The 19,883-nt window shown below is 44.7% G+C and overlaps 2 protein-coding genes across 5 annotated transcripts in view; both read right to left on the bottom strand.

The window, feature by feature from the left end:
* LOC149975266 (uncharacterized) overlaps positions 1-19,883 on the bottom strand; it is a 414,127-nt gene that overhangs the window by 226,784 nt on the left and 167,460 nt on the right. The gene's annotated exons all lie outside the window — the stretch shown is intronic.
* The window catches only part of LOC110498155 (protein quaking-A), a 139,188-nt gene that overhangs the window by 11,081 nt on the left and 108,224 nt on the right, over positions 1-19,883 (bottom strand). The window contains exons 5-6 of one of the 4 annotated variants that reach the window (XM_036955123.2): positions 3,163-3,250; positions 1,011-1,430 (exon numbers count right to left, since the gene is read on the bottom strand). In XM_036955123.2, the coding sequence (XP_036811018.1) occupies positions 1,011-1,430; positions 3,163-3,250 (508 nt within the window). The remainder of the gene's footprint in view (positions 1-1,010; positions 1,431-3,162; positions 3,251-19,883) is intronic. The other 3 variants (XM_036955125.2, XM_036955124.2, XM_036955126.2) reach the window with 3 other exon arrangements.

The raw sequence follows: 19,883 nt of genomic DNA, 5'->3' as shown, positions 1-19,883 counted from the left end.
TACAGAACAGCTCCCCCAGGCACCTCTTTCACGGACACACGGGGTCAGCTAACATGGCACCTGTGTATCAGCCGTCTCATGTCAGGATCAACACCTCAGGCATGTCATTAAGGCAGCGACACAAACAGGAAAGGGCCCGCTGTCAAAACTTGACAAGGTATGCCGTGGCAAACAGTCATTATTTGGTCAAATTAGAGGGCGACAGCCTCCATAAAATGTGAGATATTATCGTCAGTCACGTCTAAATGTTTCTTCCACGGAATGTTGCTCTGAGCGCCGGCGTGCAGACACACCCGCACCTACGGAATGTAATTCCCACGGCTGACATATTGACTGGGGAATGTCGGTGGCTCGTACTAAGTTGAAGTTCAAGAGTGTGAAAACTGAGCCAATGGGAAAAATGAGAACAGTGAATTTAATGAACATCCCCACCGGGACAAAGGGGACTTTCTACTGGCATCAAGGCCGGAGCACAGAGCTAGCTGAGAAAAAAATAATACTCATTTCAAAAGCTGATGAAATCCGGGGGGATCCACCGCCAGACTGAATCTGCCGCTAGCGAGAGCATAACAAAGCTAGAGCGCGGGAGCGTGCAACACAAGCATGTCCCTGCCAGAGTGTCTTCAGACAAGGCAACTCGTATTGCATGGGAGTAAAACGGCAGCTGCAGAACAGAGAGGAAACGACAGGTAGACTAGTAGTTAAGAGCGTTGGGCCATTAAATGAAAGGTCGCTGGTTTCGAATCCAAGAGCCGACTAGGTGAAAATCTGTCGATGTGCCCTTGAGCAAGGCACTTCATTGTAGTAAGTCTCTCTGAATAAGAGTGTCTGCTAAATGACTAAAATGTAAAACTAAACCTGAGCCAGGAAAAGGATGCTGGGGAGATGAGCTAAAATAAAAAATCCCTGTCCCCCTTGCCCTTTGTTAGCACATTAGTCCTGTTCAGCTGTCAGGTCATAAGGTCACACCCATAACAAGCCTGTTTTTCAGCTGGATACGACATATTTACCTTTCAACAAGTCCTGACCGTGGCTCATCGAAGCCGCGTCCAAAAACCCAGGGTAAAACAAGCTGCCCTCCTGTCCGGGGCTAAAGGGGCCGCCGCCCAGGCCCCAGGGTCGCTTACCTAGAACCCCACTGTGGTCGATGGGGTACTCCAGCAGGGAGGTGGGCGCCAGGGCGTACGGGTAGTCGTACGGGGAGGCGTAGAGGATGCCGCCGTCCGGCGAGGGAGGCACCAGGGTTGGGGTGCCATTGGGTAACATGCCCTGCATTTGGGGTTGTCGGATGATGTTCATGATGGGGGGCCCTGCCGGTGTGGGGGGCCTCATCTGCTGATGGGGGGCCATCAACTGCCCCTGGGGGGCCTGCATTAGACGGGGGCCCTGAGCGGCGGCGGCCGCCGCTGCAAGAGAGAACGCAAGGGGGTCTGCCATAAGAAGAGTAAAAGACAGAAAGAAAGACAGAGAGATACAAGACAAGGGGGTAGAGATGGTGGTGCGGTGGACCAAAATCACAGGTGGAGAAGCGAGAGTTGGAAAACACAAAAAGTAGGAAAAGGAGGGGAGAAGGTGGGGAGGGGTGAAAAAAAGGAAAATTAGACCATGCAATGATCACGGTGAACCAGCAAACAAAAAATTAAGTAAACAAGAAAATAATAAAAGAACCCCATACCAAACTATAAAAAGTGAAAACACTGCATTCAACACCAATGCACAGACCATATTAAGCATACCAATCACCATGACAACTACGAGTTCATGTACTGCTGACGGCACAAGCCAACAGAAATGGAGCCGGTGGCCATGGAGAGGAGAGATGGCGTGAACGTTTCTGATAAGGACCAATGAGAGGATCACATCAATCCCCCAAAAATACAATCCAGTCTATTGGACGACTCTCTGGGCCAATGAGGCCCTGCTTTGGACAGGCTAGTTGAAATCTGCCAGACTATAAAAACTGTTCTGATGCCCTCCACTCCGCTACATGACCGTAAGACCATTTTGGTTGGCTGACAAAATAAATCGCAGAAAGATTTTTTCTAATTGTTTAGCATTTGCAAATGTTCTGACATGGTGAACATCACAGACAGCGGGGGCGGTTGGATCAATGTTTTACATGTGACTCGGTGACTAATTCATGCCGAGTATCGCAGGTCTGGCAACACAGCTGAGAAAACCAGACACTGGTCCAGACATTGGTGTTAGAAACCAATGTCTGCCAAGTCAAATCATTTCACATTTTACAAATTAGATTTTTATTTCAAAACAAGCCATTAATTTTTGGACTGAAAAAATGCTCAAAACATTACTAATACCATGATAATAATAATAATAATAACAATGCAAACAGTAAATTGTGACAAATTTCAAGCAGCCATCAAAGAGACATGAAAGTGCAGAACTGAAAGTGCAGAACTGCGGGAACTCTGGGTGGGATGAACCCCAAAGAAAGAACCACTTTGGAGATGGGAAAACTAAAGTGTTTGTAACAGATGCGTGAACTACGTCATGCAGAGATGAGCGAGTGATTTCTGCAGTGCGCTGAAGGCTCATAGCAGCCACCTCGACATTGCAGCAAACTGTGATTGCATCCATATGGGAAGGGGGAAAAGGGCACATCGAGAAGAACCAGCGGGAGGAAGAGGGGGGAAACCGATCTACTTGAATACAGGTGGTTTTAGTAGGTAGGTATACATGGGTCGGACATCTAGGACAACATTTCAGAGCAAAGTGCATAAGTTTATAAAATAAAAAAAGGCACTAAAATGACTACAAAACATGAGGCAGAAGCACACAGTTAACTGTATATCGTGAGCATCTATTCTTCCCTGTGGTTATTGTGAGGTTCTAAGTGGTTATTGTGAGGTTCTAAGTGATTATTGTGAGGTTCTAAGTGGTTATTATGAGGTTCTAAGTGATTATTGTGAGGTTCTAAGTGGTTATTGTGAGGTTCTAAGTGATTATTGTGAGGTTCTAAGTGGTTATTATGAGGTTCTAAGTGATTATTGTGAGGTTCTAAGTGGTTATTATGAGATTCTAAGTGATTAATACAATAACAAATGGATTAAGACGATTAATGATAAGCGTTGGTGTGTAACATTAGTCAATGTGGATCCAAACAGGACCTTTGTGTAGTGTGTGTGTGGTTGTAAAGCGTACGTGTCTTGATGTTGGTGTCTCGGTACGTCCCGTTGAGAATGGCCAGCTCCATCAGCTGCATCTTCTTCAGATTATCCTCTCCTTCCGCCTGGAACAACAAACAAACAAAATCATCAGTTAACAAGTCCCGTCAGTCATGTCAAGACATGTTACTGTGCTGTGTCCCTATTGCAAGTGGGGGGGAGGGGGTACATAGGGACAGACGTCCAGAGGTGTAAACATTAGAGGACACCTTTTGAAACAAAAATGAGTTTCTATTGAACAAATTCAGGTTGGCCCCTTCCTGTTCAGTTTGGTTCCTAATGAATAAACCCTGGCTACAGCTAGTTCTCCATAAGCACGTTGCATGAGAGAGGAAGGTATCGAGAAGAGTTACAACACCATGGTCATGTTGCATCATCTCATTTTGTTGCTAAATCGCTGACAGATATTAGGCAGGGGAAAACGCATGCATAAACCACTGCCTTATCAGCGAGATAATTACCGAGAAAAATAAATCTCCCCCTTGTGCACAATCAAATGTGCAATAAAAGCCCAGCTAATGTCAGTCCTGTCAATTAATGTTTGGATAAATAAATACATACATAAGCAGTGTCACTGTCATTATCCCCCAAATTAGGCAAGTTCAATTATTCATGGAAAGCAATTAAGTTAGCACCCGTCCCCGAGCCCGCCTCCCCCCACGAAGCGGCTAAACACTCCATAACCATGACAACAAAGTAGAAACCCAGTGCTTTTCCAAGTAGATCGTAATAAAGAAGGACCGGTGTGATTGCAGCAGACAGCGAGATAAACGAGGCTTCAGACAGACAAGGCTGCTGCAAACAGACAGACAAGGCTGATTTGAGTTGGGCTACAGACAGACAAGGCCCCCCAGACCAGACTTACTTTCTGGTAAATTTCCTGAAATTTTCCCTAGGAAGTTAACCTTTTTGGGATAGGGGGCAGCATTTTCACTTTTGGATGAATAGCGTGCCCAGAGTGAACTGCCTCCTACTCTGTCACAGATGCTAATATATGCACATTATTAGTAGTATTGGATAGAAAACACTCTGAAGTTTCTAAAACTGTTTGAATGATGTCTGTGAGTATAACAGAACTCATTTGGCCTTGTCCGGGGGTGTCCTCGGATGGGGCCACAGTGTCTCCTGACCCCTCCTGTTTCAGCCTCCAGTATTTATGCTGCAGTAGTTTATGTGTCGGGGGGCTAGGGTCATTTTGTTATATCTGGAGTACCTCTCCTGTCCTATTCGGTGTCCTGTGTGAATTTAAGTGTGCTCTCTCTAATTCTCTCTTTCTCTCTCTCTCTGAGGACCTGAGCCCTAGGACCATGCCTCAGGACTACCTGACATGATGACTCCTTGCTGTTCCCAGTCCACCTGGCCGTGCTGCTGTTCCAGTTTCAACTGTTCTGCCTTATTATTATTCGACCATGCTGGTCATTTATGAACATTTGAACATCTTGGCCATGTTCTGTTATAATCTCCACCCAGCACAGCCAGAAGAGGACTGGTCACCCCACATAGCCTGGTTCCTCTAGGTTTCTTCCTAGGTTTTGGCCTTTCTAGGGAGTTTTTCCTAGCCACCGTGCTTCTACACCTGCATTGCTTGCTGTTTGGGGTTTTAGGCTGGGTTTCTGTACAGCACTTTGAGATATCAGCTGATGTACGAAGGGCTATATAAATAAATTTGATTTGATTTGATATGGCAGGCAAAAACCTGAGAAAAAAATCTGAGGTTTGTAGTTTTCAACCCAGCCCCCATTGAAGATACAGGGTGATATTAGTTATGCTTTACTTCCCAAGGCTTCCACTAGTTATGAACAGTATTTAGAACCTGTTTTGAAGATTCTCCTCTAAAGGAGGGGCTCATGAGAGCTCTTTGAGTGAGTGGTCTGGCTGAGTGCCACAGCCTCGGTCTGGCGCGCTCACGTGAAAGGTAGCTACGTTCCACTTAATTTGTACAGACAAAGGAATTGTCCGGTTGGAACATTATTGAAGTTTTATTAAAGTTTTATCAATCCTAAAGATTGATTCCATACTTAGGTTGGCATGTTTCTACGGGCTGTAACGGACCTTTTGAACCTTTCGTCCGACGTTCGGCGAGACCTGAACGCGCTTTTGGATTTGTTTACCAAACACCCTAACAAAAGAAGATATTTGGAGATAACTGATGGACATTATCGAACAAATCAAACATTTATGGTGGAACTGGGATTCCTGGGAGTGCATTCTGATGAAGATCATCAAGGGTAAGGGAACATTTATAATGCTATTTCTGAGTAATGTTGACTACCCAATATGGCGGGTATCTTTTTGGCTGCTTTGTTGTCTAAAGGCTGTACTCAGATTATTGCATGGTTCGCTTTCTCCGTAAAGTTTTTTTGAAATCTGACACAGCGGTTGCATTAAGGAGAAGTTTATCTAAAGTTCCATGTATAATAGTCGTATCTTTATCAATGTTTATTATGAGTATTTCTGTAAATTGATGTGGCTCTCTGCACAATCCCCGCATGTTTTAGAACTACTGAACGTAACGCGCCAATGTAAACTCCGATTTTTTTGTTAGAAATATGAACTTTATCAAACAAAACATATATGTATTGTGTAACATGAAGTCCTATGAGTGTCATCTGATCATCAAAGATCATCAAAGGTTAGTGATGAATTTTATCTCTATTTCTGCTTTTTGTGACTCCTCTCTTTGGCTGGAAAAATGGCTGTGTTTTTCTGTGGCTCGGTGGTGACCTAACAATATCGTTTGTGGTGCTTTTACTGTAAATCCTTTTTGAAATCAGACACTGTGGCTGGATTAACAAGAATGTTATCTTTAAAATGGTGTAAAATACTTGTATGCTTGAGGAATTGTAATTATGAGATTTTTGTTGTTTTGAATTTGGCGCCCTGCACTTTCACTGGCTGTTGCGGCAGTCCTAGAAAGATTAAACCCAGGAAGTTGGGGAATTTCGCTTAAATTAATCAAAAAGTCAGTGAATTGTTTTTATGGGATACACATAAGGCAATTCTTGTGACATATTTTGGTTAAACTATCCCCAATTCAATGGAATTGCAACCTTCTGCATGCACAGTGCATTCTTCCATCACATGTACAGCTGATTCTCAAGATCTTGCACACTGATGAGATGCTTTTGAGCCCATACTACTACACTGTCTGAGCCAAGTACTGCATGCTTTCTGGTAAGTTTTGACCACTGGGTGGGGTGAATATATTTTATATGACATGCATGATTTGTTAACTAGTAAATAGTAGCCCACAGCAAAGTGTGTTTAAATAATTTCTAACTTGTTAACAATTTCTGCTAGTTAGTTTTTTGCACATACTGTGCCAAATCATATGTGAAGAATGCAACAAAGATGCAGAATCATCTGGCAAAGTGCATAAAATTCCCTCAGCGCTCACAACAAGCAACCTCTGACAAAACACCCTCTACTTCTATTTGAGGTGAAAATTATTCATCATACACCTTGTCGATAGCGACAGCTCTTGGTCCTCCTGGAATCAGAATGTTTTTGACTCAATCGAGGGATGTAGTCAGAGAAATGATGATGAATGTCTAGCTCGAGCTGTGCATGCAACTGGTCCACCTCTGATGCTCACAGACAATATGTACTGGAAGAGATTTCTGAAATACACCCCTCCAACCAGACATGCTTTATCTACTCATATGCTGGATGCAGAGTTCAACAGAGTTCAAGTGAAGGTCAAGCAAATCATAGAGAAAGCAGACTGTATTGTAATCATCTCTGATGGGTGGTCGAATGTTCATGGACAAGGAATAATTAACTACAAAATCTCCACCCCTCAACCAGTATTCTACAAGAGCACAGACACAAGGGATAACAGACACACCTGTCTCTACATTGCAGATGAGCTGAAGGCAGTCATCAATGACCTTGGACCACAGAAGGTATTTGCACTGGTGACAGACAATGCTGCGAACATGAAGGCTGCTTGGTTTAAAGTGGAGGATGCCTACCCTCACATCACACCCATTGGTTGTGCTGCTCATATATTGAATCTGCTCCTCAAAGCCATCATGGCACTGAAAACAATGGATACACTCTACAAGAGAGCCAATGAACTTGTTAGGTATGTGAAGGGTCATCAAGTAATAGCAGCAATCTACCTCACCAAGCAACGTGAGAAGAATAAGAGCACCACATGGTGTTGTCATCATCTTGAAGTCTCTCCAAGAAATGGCCATATCACAGTCTGCTGATATGGACAGCCCCATCAAGAGGATCCTCCTGGATTAAGTATTTTGGGAGAGAGTGGTAAGCAGCCTGAAACTCCTGAAACCTATAGCAGTTGCCATTGCACGGAATGAAGGAGACAATGCCATCCTGTCTGATGTTCAGACTCTACTTGACTTGCAGATGTAAGAGAAGCAATCTGTACTGTCCTGCCCACCACTGTTGCTCCAAGCAGAGGAAACTGGAGTTCTGAAATACATCACAAAGCATGAAGACTTCTGCCTGAAGCCCTTACACGCCGCAGCGTACATGTTGGACTCCAAGTACGCTGGCAAGAGCATTCTGTCTGGTGCAGAGATCAACAAGGCCTGTGGTGTCATCACTACTGTGTTTTGCCACCTTGGCCTGGATGAGGGCAAGGTTCTTGGCAGTCTGGCAAAGTACACTTCCAAGCAAGGGCTTTGGGGTGGAGATGCAATATGGCAGTCGTGCCAACATATCTCATCAGCCACCTGATGGAAAGGACTTTGTGGATCTGAGGCTCTTTCCCCCGTTACCTCCATCATCCTCCAAATCCCAAAACATCAGCTGCCTCAGAGTGCAACTGGTCCTTGTTTGGGAACACACACACCAAAGCACACAACAGGCTGACCAATACAAGGGTTGAAAAATTGGTGGCCATCCGGGCAAATTTTAGGCTTTTTGAGCCTGACAACGAGCCATCCTCAACAAGGTTGGAAAGTGACAGTGAAGATGAGTCCCTGGCGGCGTAGTGTGTTACTGATGGTAGGCTTTGTTACTTTGGTCCCAGCTCTCTGCAGGTCATTCACTAGGTCCCCCCGTGTGGTTCTGGGATTTTTTGCTCAACGTTCTTGTGATCATTTTGACCCCACGGGGTGAGATCTTGCGTGGAGCCCCAGATCGAGGGAGATTATCAGTGGTCTTGTATGTCTTCCATTTCCTAATAATTGCTCCCACAGTCGATTTCTTCAAACCAAGCTGCTTACCTATTGCAGATTCAGTCTTCCCAGCCTGGTGCAGGTCTACAATTTTGTTTCTGGTGTCCTTTGACAGCTCTTTGATTTTGGAGTGTGACTGTTTGAGGTTGTGGACAGGTGTCTTTTATACTGATAACAAGTTCAAACAGGTGCCATTAATACAGGTAATGAGTGGAGGACAGAGGAGCCTCTTAAAGAAGAAGTTACAGGTCTGTGAGAGCCAGAAATCTTGCTTGTTTGTAGGTGACCAAATAAATTCATTAAAAATCCTACCATGTGATTTTCTGGATTTTTTTTCTTCTCATTTTGTCTGTCATAGTTGAAGTGTACCTATGGTGAAAATGTACAGGCCTCATCTTTTTAAGTGGGAGAACTTGCACTATTGGTGGCTGACTAAATACTTTTTTGCGCCCACTGTATGTTGTATTTTTGGGAGATGCGATGGATCATTGGGGATCATTCAATATTCCCTTTCTTTTGCTGTTTAATGAAATCCTCCCATGTGAAGAGTAAACTCATTTAATTAAAGTTCCATTCGTAACTAAATAGTTTTAATTATATTTCTATTGGAAGGATTTAATCATTTGCAATTATGTCGACTTATGATAAGGTAAAAGGTTTATGTTTCTGTCTCCATATGATATGGTAAATATATCCAATGCAAAAAAAACATCTACATTTAAATGGTATTAATATTAATTTGCATATATTTCCATTAATCCCCATATATTCCCTTTAATTCCCACAGAATATTCCCCTAAATGTGCAGCCCTACTTCAGACAGACAAACGCTTCACAGACAGGGCTCCAGATTAACATTTTCCCCTGGCGGTACTGGTGCCAATAACTTTTTCAGTTGGTGGCACCAGCTCATGATTTGATCACGCCAATTTTCCTCAGCGAAATCAGGCAATAGGAAAAAAAACAGTTAAATCACACTATAAACTCATTCACTGTGCTTTACACTGTAACAGACTAGTGAGATGGTAGACTACTCAAGAAATACGTTGTTTTATCTAACATGTCCAGTAAGAATGCACGATTCATGATATTTTGATGTGATGTGCAACCTAATCCAGGGGGAGGTCATACCAAGGATCATTTGCTATTTGATTTTGAATTTTATGACCCCTTAAAGTATCCCAAAAATATAAAAATGATTTGATGAAAAAATGTTTTGGACCTTACAGCTATTAGCCCATTGAAACGTATTGAATAACAGATTCACTACATGGAACAACAGAAAGTCCCTCGCAAAGAAAATCAAAAGGAAATTGGTTCTGAAGAGTCTGTCCGACATCAAATAATTTCTATAACTAAGAGCATAGTATTTGGCACAACTCATTCTTTAAATTCTAGACCTCAGCTGAATCTGGGAAAGAATGGTGTGGCTGTTGAACATGTTGAGGAGACTAAATTACTTGGCATTATCTTAGATTGTAAACTGTCATGGTGAAAACATTCAACATTCAATGGTTGTAAAGATGGGGAGAGGTCCAGCTGTAATATAGAGATGCTCTGCTTTTTTGACACCACACTCCAAAAAGCAAGTTCTGCAGGCTCTAGTTTTGTCTAATCTTGATCATTGTCCAGTCGTGTGGTCCAGTGCTGCAAGGAAAGACCTAGACTGACTGCATCACTTCTTTTTATAAAGAAACATTGATGTGTTGAAAATCCAAAATTGTTTGCATAGTCAACTTACACACAGCTCTGACACACACACTTACCCCACCAGACATGCTACCAGGGGTCTTTTCACAGTCCCCAAATCCAGGACAAATTCAAGAAAGCGCTCAGTATTATATAGAGCCCTTATTGCATGGAACTCCCATCTCATATAGCGCAAGTGAACAGCAAACCTGGTTTCAAGAAACAGTTAAAGCAACACCTCACGGCACAATGCCTCTCCCCTATTTGACCTGGATAGTGTGTGTATTGATATGTAGGCTACGTGTGCCTTTCATTTTTTTAATGTAGTTCTGTCCTTGTCTATTGATGTTCTGTATTATGTCATTCTGTATTATGTCATTCTGTATTATGTCATTCTGTATTATGTTTCATGTTTTGTGTGGACCTCAGGAAGAGTAGCAGCTGCTTTTGCAACGGCTAATGGGGATCCTAATAAAATACCAAAATACCAAATCTGAGAGAATTTGTTATGTATTTAACCCCTTCTTTGTGTCACTAAACAGTCTCCATATTTACCTTCATACGTGTATTGAGAGTCCTGTGGGCATCGTAGAGCAAAACAACCAACATGTACGTGTTCGGGAGAGTCTCACCTTTCCACAGAGGGGTATTAGCGTGTAGCCCAAACTGTTCAAAGACTACAGACAGAAGTTGGCAGATCAGCTGTACCGACTTCAGACAAGTCCCAAGACGCTTGTGAGGGTCATAGAGCAAAACGGAGAAAATCATTGTTCGTGTGAGTCACATCTTTCCATGGAGAGGTCATAGCAGTTAACCCACTGTTTCCCGGGATGTCCATTAAGGCAGCCCTCCACACCTCTCTGATTCAGAGGGGTTGGGTTAAATGGGGAAGACACATTTCAGTTGAATGCTTCAGTTGTACAACTGACTAGGTATCCCCCTTTCCCTTAAATAGTGTAGGCCAAACCCTTCGGACGCTACAGACGATTTTGTGAGAATAATGATTTTGGGGATGTCTCATCGTCTGACAAACACCTCTCTAGCGCTGACACCTTTCACCGCAGATGCAGAAGTGTTACATAGGCAGATGCAGTGGATTGAGATGAATGCAATACAAAAAATATCTCTAGCTTTAAACTGACAGGATTATATGGGATTTTTTTTATTATGCCAATTAGATTTCCGCGGTGGGGCGGACTTAAACCCCTAAGGTTGATGACAAATAAAAATGATACCCACAGAAAGCTGAGAACTGTAGTTGCTTCCAAAACAATGTATTTCCAGCAACGGCGAAGATGCATAAAGAAATTCAGATATTAAGTAATTTATTTAGCACTACGTACAAAGTTCTTCAACTACGGCGTCAACAAGGTTCAATGTGCCAGTAAATCAGAAGCAGAGACCAAGGCTCTAATGTAAGACCTCCTCAGAGACAGGAGACCAAGGATCTAATGTAAGACCTCCTCAGAGACAGGAGACCAAGGCTCTAATGTAAGACCTCCTCAGAGACAGGAGACCAAGGCTCTAATGTAAGACCTCCTCAGAGACAGGAGGAGACCAAGGCTCTAATGTAAGACCTCCTCAGAGACAGGAGACCAAGGCTCTAATGTAAGACCTCCTCAGAGACAGGAGGAGACCGAGGCTCTAATGTAAGACCTCCTCAGAGACAGGAGACCAAGGATCTAATGTAAGACCTCCTCAGAGACAGGAGACCAAGGCTCTAATGTAAGACCTCCTCAGAGACAGGAGACCAAGGCTCTAATGTAAGACCTCCTCAGAGACAGGAGGAGACCAAGGCTCTAATGTAAGACCTCCTCAGAGACAGGAGACCAAGGCTCTAATGTAAGACCTCCTCAGAGACAGGAGGAGACCGAGGCTCTAATGTAAGACCTCGTCAGAGACAGGAGGAGACCAAGGATCTAATGTAAGACCTCCTCAGAGACAGGAGGAGGCCGAGGCTCTAATGTAAGACATCCTCAGAGACAGGAGGAGACCGAGGCTCTAATGTAAGACCTCCTCAGAGACAGGAGGAGACCGAGGCTCTAATGTAAGACCTCCTCAGAGACAGGAGGAGACCAAGGCTCTAATGTAAGACCTCCTCAGAGACAGGAGGAGACCAAGGCTCTAATGTAAGACCTCCTCAGAGACAGGAGACCAAGGCTCTATTGTAAGACCTCCTCAGAGACAGGAGACCAAGACTCTAATGTAAGACCTCCTCAGAGAAAGGAGGAGACCAAGGCTCTAATGTAAGACCTCATCAGAGACAGGAGGAGACCAAGGCTCTAATGTAAGACCTCCTCAGAGACAGGAGGAGACCAAGGCTCTAATGTAAGACCTCCTCAGAGACAGGAGGAGACCAAGACTCTAATGTAAGACCTCCTCAGAGACAGGAGGAGGAGGAGACCAAGGCTCTAATGTAAGACCTCCTCAGAGACAGGAGGAGGAGGAGACCAAGGCTCTAATGTAAGACCTCCTCAGAGACAGGAGGAGGAGGAGACCAAGGCTCTAAGACCTCCTCAGAGACAGGAGGAGGAGAACATCAGTGGCAGTGCCTGGTCTCAGGCAACAGCTTTTCTCCAACATCCAACATCCAAATATTCACATTTTATTGGAAGGCGGTCAAAATAAATACAATCACTATGTATTTTGGTGGATAAATCATTCCCACGACTCTGTACTGTAAATTACTGAAACACAGAGCAGCTAAAGCCACCACTACCCCCGAGTATTCAGCTAGCTCCACCACTACCCCCGAGCATTCAGCTAGCTCCACCACTACCCACGAGCATTCAGCTAGCTCCATCCCAACCCCTGAGCATTCAGCTAGCTCCACCACTACCCTCAAGCATTCAGCTAGCTACACCACTACCCCCGAGCATTCAGCTAGCTTCATCCCAACCCCCGAGCATTCAGCTAGCTACACCACTACCCCCGAGCATTCAGCTAGCTACACCACTACCCCCGAGCATTTAGCTAGCGCCACCACTACCCCCGAGCATTCAGCTAGCTCCACCACTACCCCCGAGCATTCAGCTAGCGCCACCACTACCCCTGAGCATTCAGCTAGCGCCACCACACTACCCCCGAGCATTCAGCTAGCGCTACCACTACCCCAGAACAATCAGCTAGTGCCACCACTACCACAGAGCATTCAGCTAGCGCCCCCACTACCACAGAGCATTTAGCTACCGCCCCCACTACCACAGAGCATTCAGCTAGTGCCACCAACTAACCCAGAACAATCAGCTAGCGCTACCACTACCCCAGAACAATCAGCTAGCGCCACCACTACCACAGAGCATTCAGCTAGCGCACCCACTACCACAGAGCATTCAGCTAGCGCCCCCACTACCACAGATAATTTAACCTTTATTTAACTAGGCAAGTCATTTAAGAACAAATTCTTATTTACAATGACGGCCTACCAAAAGGCAAAAGGCCTCCTGCGGGAACGGGGTCTGAGATAAAATAAAACACTATATAAATATAGGACAAAACACACATCACAACAAGAGACACACAGCACTACATAAAGACAGACCTAAGACAACAACATAAGGCAGCAATACATGACAACAACATTGTAGCAGCACAAAAACATGGTATAAACATTATTGGGCAAAGTCTACAGCACAAAGGTTATGAAGGTAGAGACAACAGTACATCATGCAAAGCGGCCACAACTGTCAGAGTGTCCATGATTGAGTCTTTGAATAAAGAGATTGAGATAAAACTGTCCAGTTTGAGTGTTTGTTGCAGCTGGTTCCAGTCGCTAGCTGCAGCAAACTGAAAAGAGGAGCGACCCAGGGATGTTTGTCTTTGGGGACCTTTAACAGAGTGTTAAAGGTCTAGCATTCCACTAGTGCCACCACTAACCAAGAGCATTCAGCTAGTGCCACCACTAACCAAGAGCATTCAGCTAGTGCCACCACTAACCAATAGCATGGGCCTGGATCCTAGTAGGACCAAGGCCCATTCAGTGGCTATTACAACAACCTCCCCAGCCTCAGAGGTGGTGAGATACTAGGCCTGCTGAGCAGAATGCCTAATTAGCTATGTTCACAGAGAATGGCTAATGCTAACATGGACTCCTCAACCTGGAAATGGGCTTAAATCACTGCTAATTAGCTGTTTAAACGCTCCACACAGAGCCCACTCAGAGGAACCATTTAGGCCTTTTTAGCTTCTTAAAGACTTGCCAGAGGTGGTTGCGGTAGAGTGAACATCTTTAGCTGCCCATTCTATTAGATCCTCCGTCGTCTGCCTGCCTTCCCTGTTTACCATCACTAATTCAATCAGATCGTGACCCTAACCACCTTCTAGACAGCTTCTCCCAAGTCTGAGAACATTTTCGCAAATTATTCTCATGAAAGGGACAGCTGGTTCTCTTTCTCGATGCTCGCTTTTTGGCCCCGATCTGTGTCAGCCAGTTTGGATCTGAGCCAAGGCTGATGTTAGACCAAAACATTTTTACAAAATAAGAGACTAAGCCAAAACGGAGACAGTCACAGCAAGGTTGTGCCGAGTATTCGGTTGCATTTCAGTGACAAAAACGAGTTTCTACAATAGCATTTATGAGGAGCCAGACATCCCACGGCAGAGTAGAATCTGACCCTGGCTCAGTTGTTAGAGAAAGGAGTCCGTATTAACAGAGAGACCCATATAAAAGTCTGTCTGAAGCGCCTGCGAAGTTACCCTCCATCCCAAACACAAAGGCCTACTGTGTGTTTTGCCGGTAACACATTTATAACGCTGTTACAACACACCATTTAATGTACAAACTGGAGAGCGGATAGTGCTTGGCGGGTGAGATTGAAGAACCACTGGGTGTTTTCCCCTTGCAGCTGACGTGGCTGACCTTTTTAAATGCAGGTCCAATAATGAGAGTTGGAAAAAAGGTGAGAGGCTGCTAGTTGTTTTCCCTTTCAGGGGCAGGAGAGGCATGGCTAGTTTTCCTAGGTGTGTGTGTGTGTGTGTGTGTGTGTGTGTGTGTGTGTGTGTGTTTGTTGTGCTTACAAACAAAGCGATAGAGCTGTGGCTAAGAAGAGGGAGTGGGCGGTCATCGGGCCGGGACTCAATTAGCACAATGCATGCTGGAGGATGTGTGCAAGAGAGTCACACGCAGATAGGGACTGGAAAGGGGGCTGTGGATGATGGATTTGGAGGTTGGGAGGGTTAAAGAGGCTCCTGGGACTGGGCTGTCACTATCAACATCTCTCCAGCTCTGCTGTTGTGAGGGGCGCAAAGCAACATAGAGGGAAGGGTATACAGATGCTGCTAGGAAGGTGGTGTGTGTGCGGGAGAGATGAAAACAGAAAGTGTGGTGTGTGTGTGTGTGGAGGCAAACAGAAAGTCAACTCTGGGCAGGCACACCCCTCAGGAATCCAGCTGACACAGCTCTTCATAGCATAACTCTTTCTTCATAGCAGTCTGTTAGAAAATCTCCCTAACAGCCACACGGAAGCAGGTCAACTTACTCCACCCCATTAGTCCCTTCAGAAACAACACAAGGCAGTGATTATGTTGTGTACATTAATGAAACCCCATTACAGATAGGACTTATTAGTATACTAATGGTTGTATTGATTGATTTGAGAGCTGGATCACACTAAGACTACAGACAGTGGGCGTCTACTGTCTGCTACTATCTAGCAGTGGGTGAACTTTGACAGGACGGAGACTTTCCTGAAGACTGAATGTATGTTTCATGTTGCCAGGCTGAGGGGACTAGAAATTACCTTGACGTCCATGTGACCATAGAGCCATCACAATTAACACAATCCTGAGTCGGCACAGCTCACTCCCGGTTTCCTCATTAAACATTTAGGATGGCTGTCAGGATGCCGTGTGTGTGTGTGTGTGTGTGTGTGTGTGTGTGTGTGTGTGTGTGTGTGTGTGTGTAAGGGGAATCATCTCTGTCTGAGAGGGAACGGGCTGTCTGATTCCCGAGAGAAAAGATGCATGGATTACAAACACCGAGGACAAGGAGTGAAACTTTCCCCCTTTACCGTCACAGACAGACAGAGACACTCAGCTAAAGACACTGAGTACACCTGCTCTATTCACAGTTCTCAGATTCAATCAATGAGGCCTATGTGTTAAATCTGTGGAGACGTAGAAGCTATCGGGGAGGATGGGGATGACAGACAAGTTGTCCCCCTGCCTGCCTGACAGCCCAACGGATGAGGTTACCTGAGGCGTCACAAATCACACTCATGTTCTCACACACAGTCTGACAGAGAGGGAGTGAGAGAGGGCGAGAGAGGAAGAGACAGCGAGAGGAAGCCAGGGAGGGAGGGAGGGAGGAAGCGAGAGAGAGGAATCGAGGGAGAGAGAGAGAGAGGAATCGAGGGAGCGAGAGAGAGGAAGCGAGGGAGCGAGAGAGAGAGGAAGCGAGGGAGCGAGAAAGAGCGAGAGAAAGAGCCAGAGCCAGAGACAGAGAGAGCGCGAGAGAGAGAGAGGAGCCGTAAGCACAAACAATGACAAATGACTCCTGGAACATCATAGGACTGGAAAATCCCACGAAAATGAAACAAGATTTCAACACGTTCAAATAAACAGTTTTTGCTAGTGGTGATTTGTGTGGACAGTTTGGCTGTAGCAACAGATGGGTGTATCATAATGTTTGGAAAGCCACACCGTTGTCCTATCCCTCACTCGTTGTCCCTCTCAGATAAACAGACCAAGGTGTCCTGACTGAGTTGGGTGTGTTTGCTCATGTTTGCCATGCCGACTCAAAAGCGTTTGCTAACGTCTGGCAGGGGCCCCTGCTTTTGTGACATACAGCAGAGGGAGGGAGACAGAGTGGGGGAACAGAGAGAAATACAGGGAATGTAGGGAGAAAACAATCCCTTTCCCCCCAGTGGGCTCCTCCGTGCTTTTCTTCCCTGGTCTAAGCTGCCAGTCATAACGTGGAGGGGAGAAGCTGGGTGCGGGTCAGGTTGCCTTCCAAACATCTCCAATTACCACAAGTGTAAACAGAGACTGGTCAGGGAGGCTTTGAGGCAGGGAGAGAGAATGTAAGGGAAAGTAGAGGAACGGGAAAGGGCGTATCTGGGGAGTGCGTTGAGGTACTAATGACTTCACATTGAGCATGAGGGGGGTGGGGTTTTTTCTCATCTTTTCCTCCCCAAATTCCTCCCTCCCTCCGTCCCATCCCTCCCAAACTAACATCTGGAGAATAGTGATTACTCTAGTCACCGCGCCAAGACAACTTATCAAGAACTCACCAGGCTATAGAGAGACCCGGGAGAGAGACCCGAGAGAGAGAGAGAGATCCCGAGAGAGAGAGAGCGAGAGACAACCACCGAGGGAGAGAAGACACCCGGCTTCACCCTAGTAAAATCTGAAGTGAAATGTCTACTGTTTGCTGATGATCTGGTGCTTCTGTCATCAACCAAGGAGGGCCTACAGCAGCACCTAGATCTTCTGCACAGATTCTGCCAGACCTGGGCCCTGACAGTAAATCTCAGTAAGACCAAAATAATGGTGTTCCAAAAAAGGTCCAGTCGCCAGGACCACAAATACAAATTCCATCTAGGCATCGTTGCCCTAGAGCACACAAAAAACTATACATACCTTTGCCTAAACATCAGCGCCACAGTTAACTTCCACAAAGCTGTGAACGATCTGAGAGACGAGGCAAGAATGCCATTCTATGCCATCAAAAGGAACATAAAACTCAACATACCAATTAGGATCTGGCTAAAAATACTTGAATCAGTCAGAGCCCATTGCCCTTTATGATTGTGAGGTCTGCTCACCACCAAGAATTCACAAACTGGGACAAACACCAAATAATGCATGCAGAGCAGATTTAGGCCGATACCCACTAATTATCAAAATCCAGAAAAGAGACGTTCAATTCTACAACCACCTAAAAGGAAGCGATTCCCAAACTTTCCATAACACAGCTATCACCTACAGAGAGATGAACCTGGAGAAGAGTCCCCTAAGCAAGCTGGTCCTGGGGCTCTGTTCACAAACAAACACACCGCACAGAGCCCCAGGACAGCAACACAATTAAAACCAACCAAATCATGAGAAAACGAAAAGATAATTACTTGACACATTGGAAAGAAATAACAAAAAAAAACTGAGCCAACTAGAATGCTATTTGGCCCTAAACAGACTACAGTCGTGGCCAAAAGGTTTGAGAATGACACAAATATTAATTTTCACAAAGTTTGCTGCTTCAGTGTCTTTATACAGTGTCTTTATACAGTGCCTTGCGAAAGTATTCGGCCCCCTTGAACTTTGCGACCCTTTGCGACCTTTTTCAGGCTTCAAACATAAAGATAGAAAACTGTATTTTTTTGTGAAGAATCAACAACAAGTGGGACACAATCATGAAGTGGAACGACATTTATTGGATATTTCAAACTTTTTTAACAAATCAAAAACTGAAAAATTGGGCGTGCAAAATTATTCAGCCCCTTTACTTTCAGTGCAGCAAACTCTCCAAAAGTTCAGTGAGGATCTCTGAATGATCCAATGTTGACCTAAATGACTAATGATGATAAATTCAATCCACCTGTGTGTAATCAAGTCTCCGTATAAATGCACCTGCACTGTGATAGTCTCAGAGGTCCGTCAAAAGCGCAGAGAGCATCATGAAGAACAAGGAACACACCAGGCAGGTCCGAGATACTGTTGTGAAGAAGTTTAAAGCCGGATTTGGATACAAAAAGATTTCCCAAGCTTTAAACATCCCAAGGAGCACTGTGCAAGCGATAATATTGAAATGGAAGGAGTATCAGACCACTGCAAATCTACCAAGACCTGGCCGTCCCTCTAAACTTTCAGCTCATACAAGGAGAAGACTGATCAGAGATGCAGCCAAGAGGCCCATGATCACTCTGGATGAACTGCAGAGATCTACAGCTGAGGTGGGAGACTCTGTCCATAGGACAACAATCAGTCGTATATTGCACAAATCTGGCCTTTATGGAAGAGTGGCAAGAAGAAAGACATTTCTTAAAGATATCCATAAAAAGTGTTGTTTAAAGTTTGCCACAAGCCACCTGGGAGACACACCAAACATGTGGAAGAAGGTGCTCTGGTCAGATGAAACCAAAATTGAACTTTTTGGCAACAATGCAAAACGTTATGTTTGGCGTAAAAGCAATACAGCTGAACACACCATCCCCACTGTCAAACATGGTGGTGGCAGCATCATGGTTTGGGCCTGCTTTTCTTCAGCAGGGACAGGGAAGATGGTCAAAATTGATGGGAAGATGGATGGAGCCAAATACAGGACCATTCTGGAAGAAAACCTGATGGAGTCTGCAAAAGACCTGAGACTGGGACGAAGATTTGTCTTCCAACAAGACAATGATCCAAAACATAAAGCAAAATCTACAATGGAATGGTTCAAAAATAAACATATCCAGGTGTTAGAATGGCCAAGTCAAAGTCCAGACCTGAATCCAATCGAGAATCTGTGGAAAGAACTGAAAACTGCTGTTCACAAATGCTCTCCATCCAACCTCACTGAGCTCGAGCTGTTTTGCAAGGAGGAATGGGAAAAAATGTCAGTCTCTCGATGTGCAAAACTGATAGAGACATACCCCAAGCGACTTACAGCTGTAATCGCAGCAAAAGGTGGCGCTACAAAGTATTAACTTAAGGGGGCTGAATAATTTTGCACGCCCAATTTTTCAGTTTTTGATTTGTTAAAAAAGTTTGAAATATCCAATAAATGTCGTTCCACTTCATGATTGTGTCCCACTTGTTGTTGATTCTTCACAAAAAAATACAGTTTTATATCTTTATGTTTGAAGCCTGAAATGTGGCAAAAGGTCGCAAAGTTCAAGGGGGGCCGAGTACTTTCGCAAGGCACTGTATATTTATATATATA

This window comes from Oncorhynchus mykiss, chromosome 19 (genome assembly GCF_057628025.1).
Source record: "Oncorhynchus mykiss isolate SJ-2025 chromosome 19, ASM5762802v1, whole genome shotgun sequence".
Taxonomy (NCBI): Eukaryota; Metazoa; Chordata; class Actinopteri; order Salmoniformes; family Salmonidae; genus Oncorhynchus; species Oncorhynchus mykiss.
Note: the sequence above shows the minus strand (reverse complement) of the source record. Positions and strands in the feature narration are given on the sequence as shown.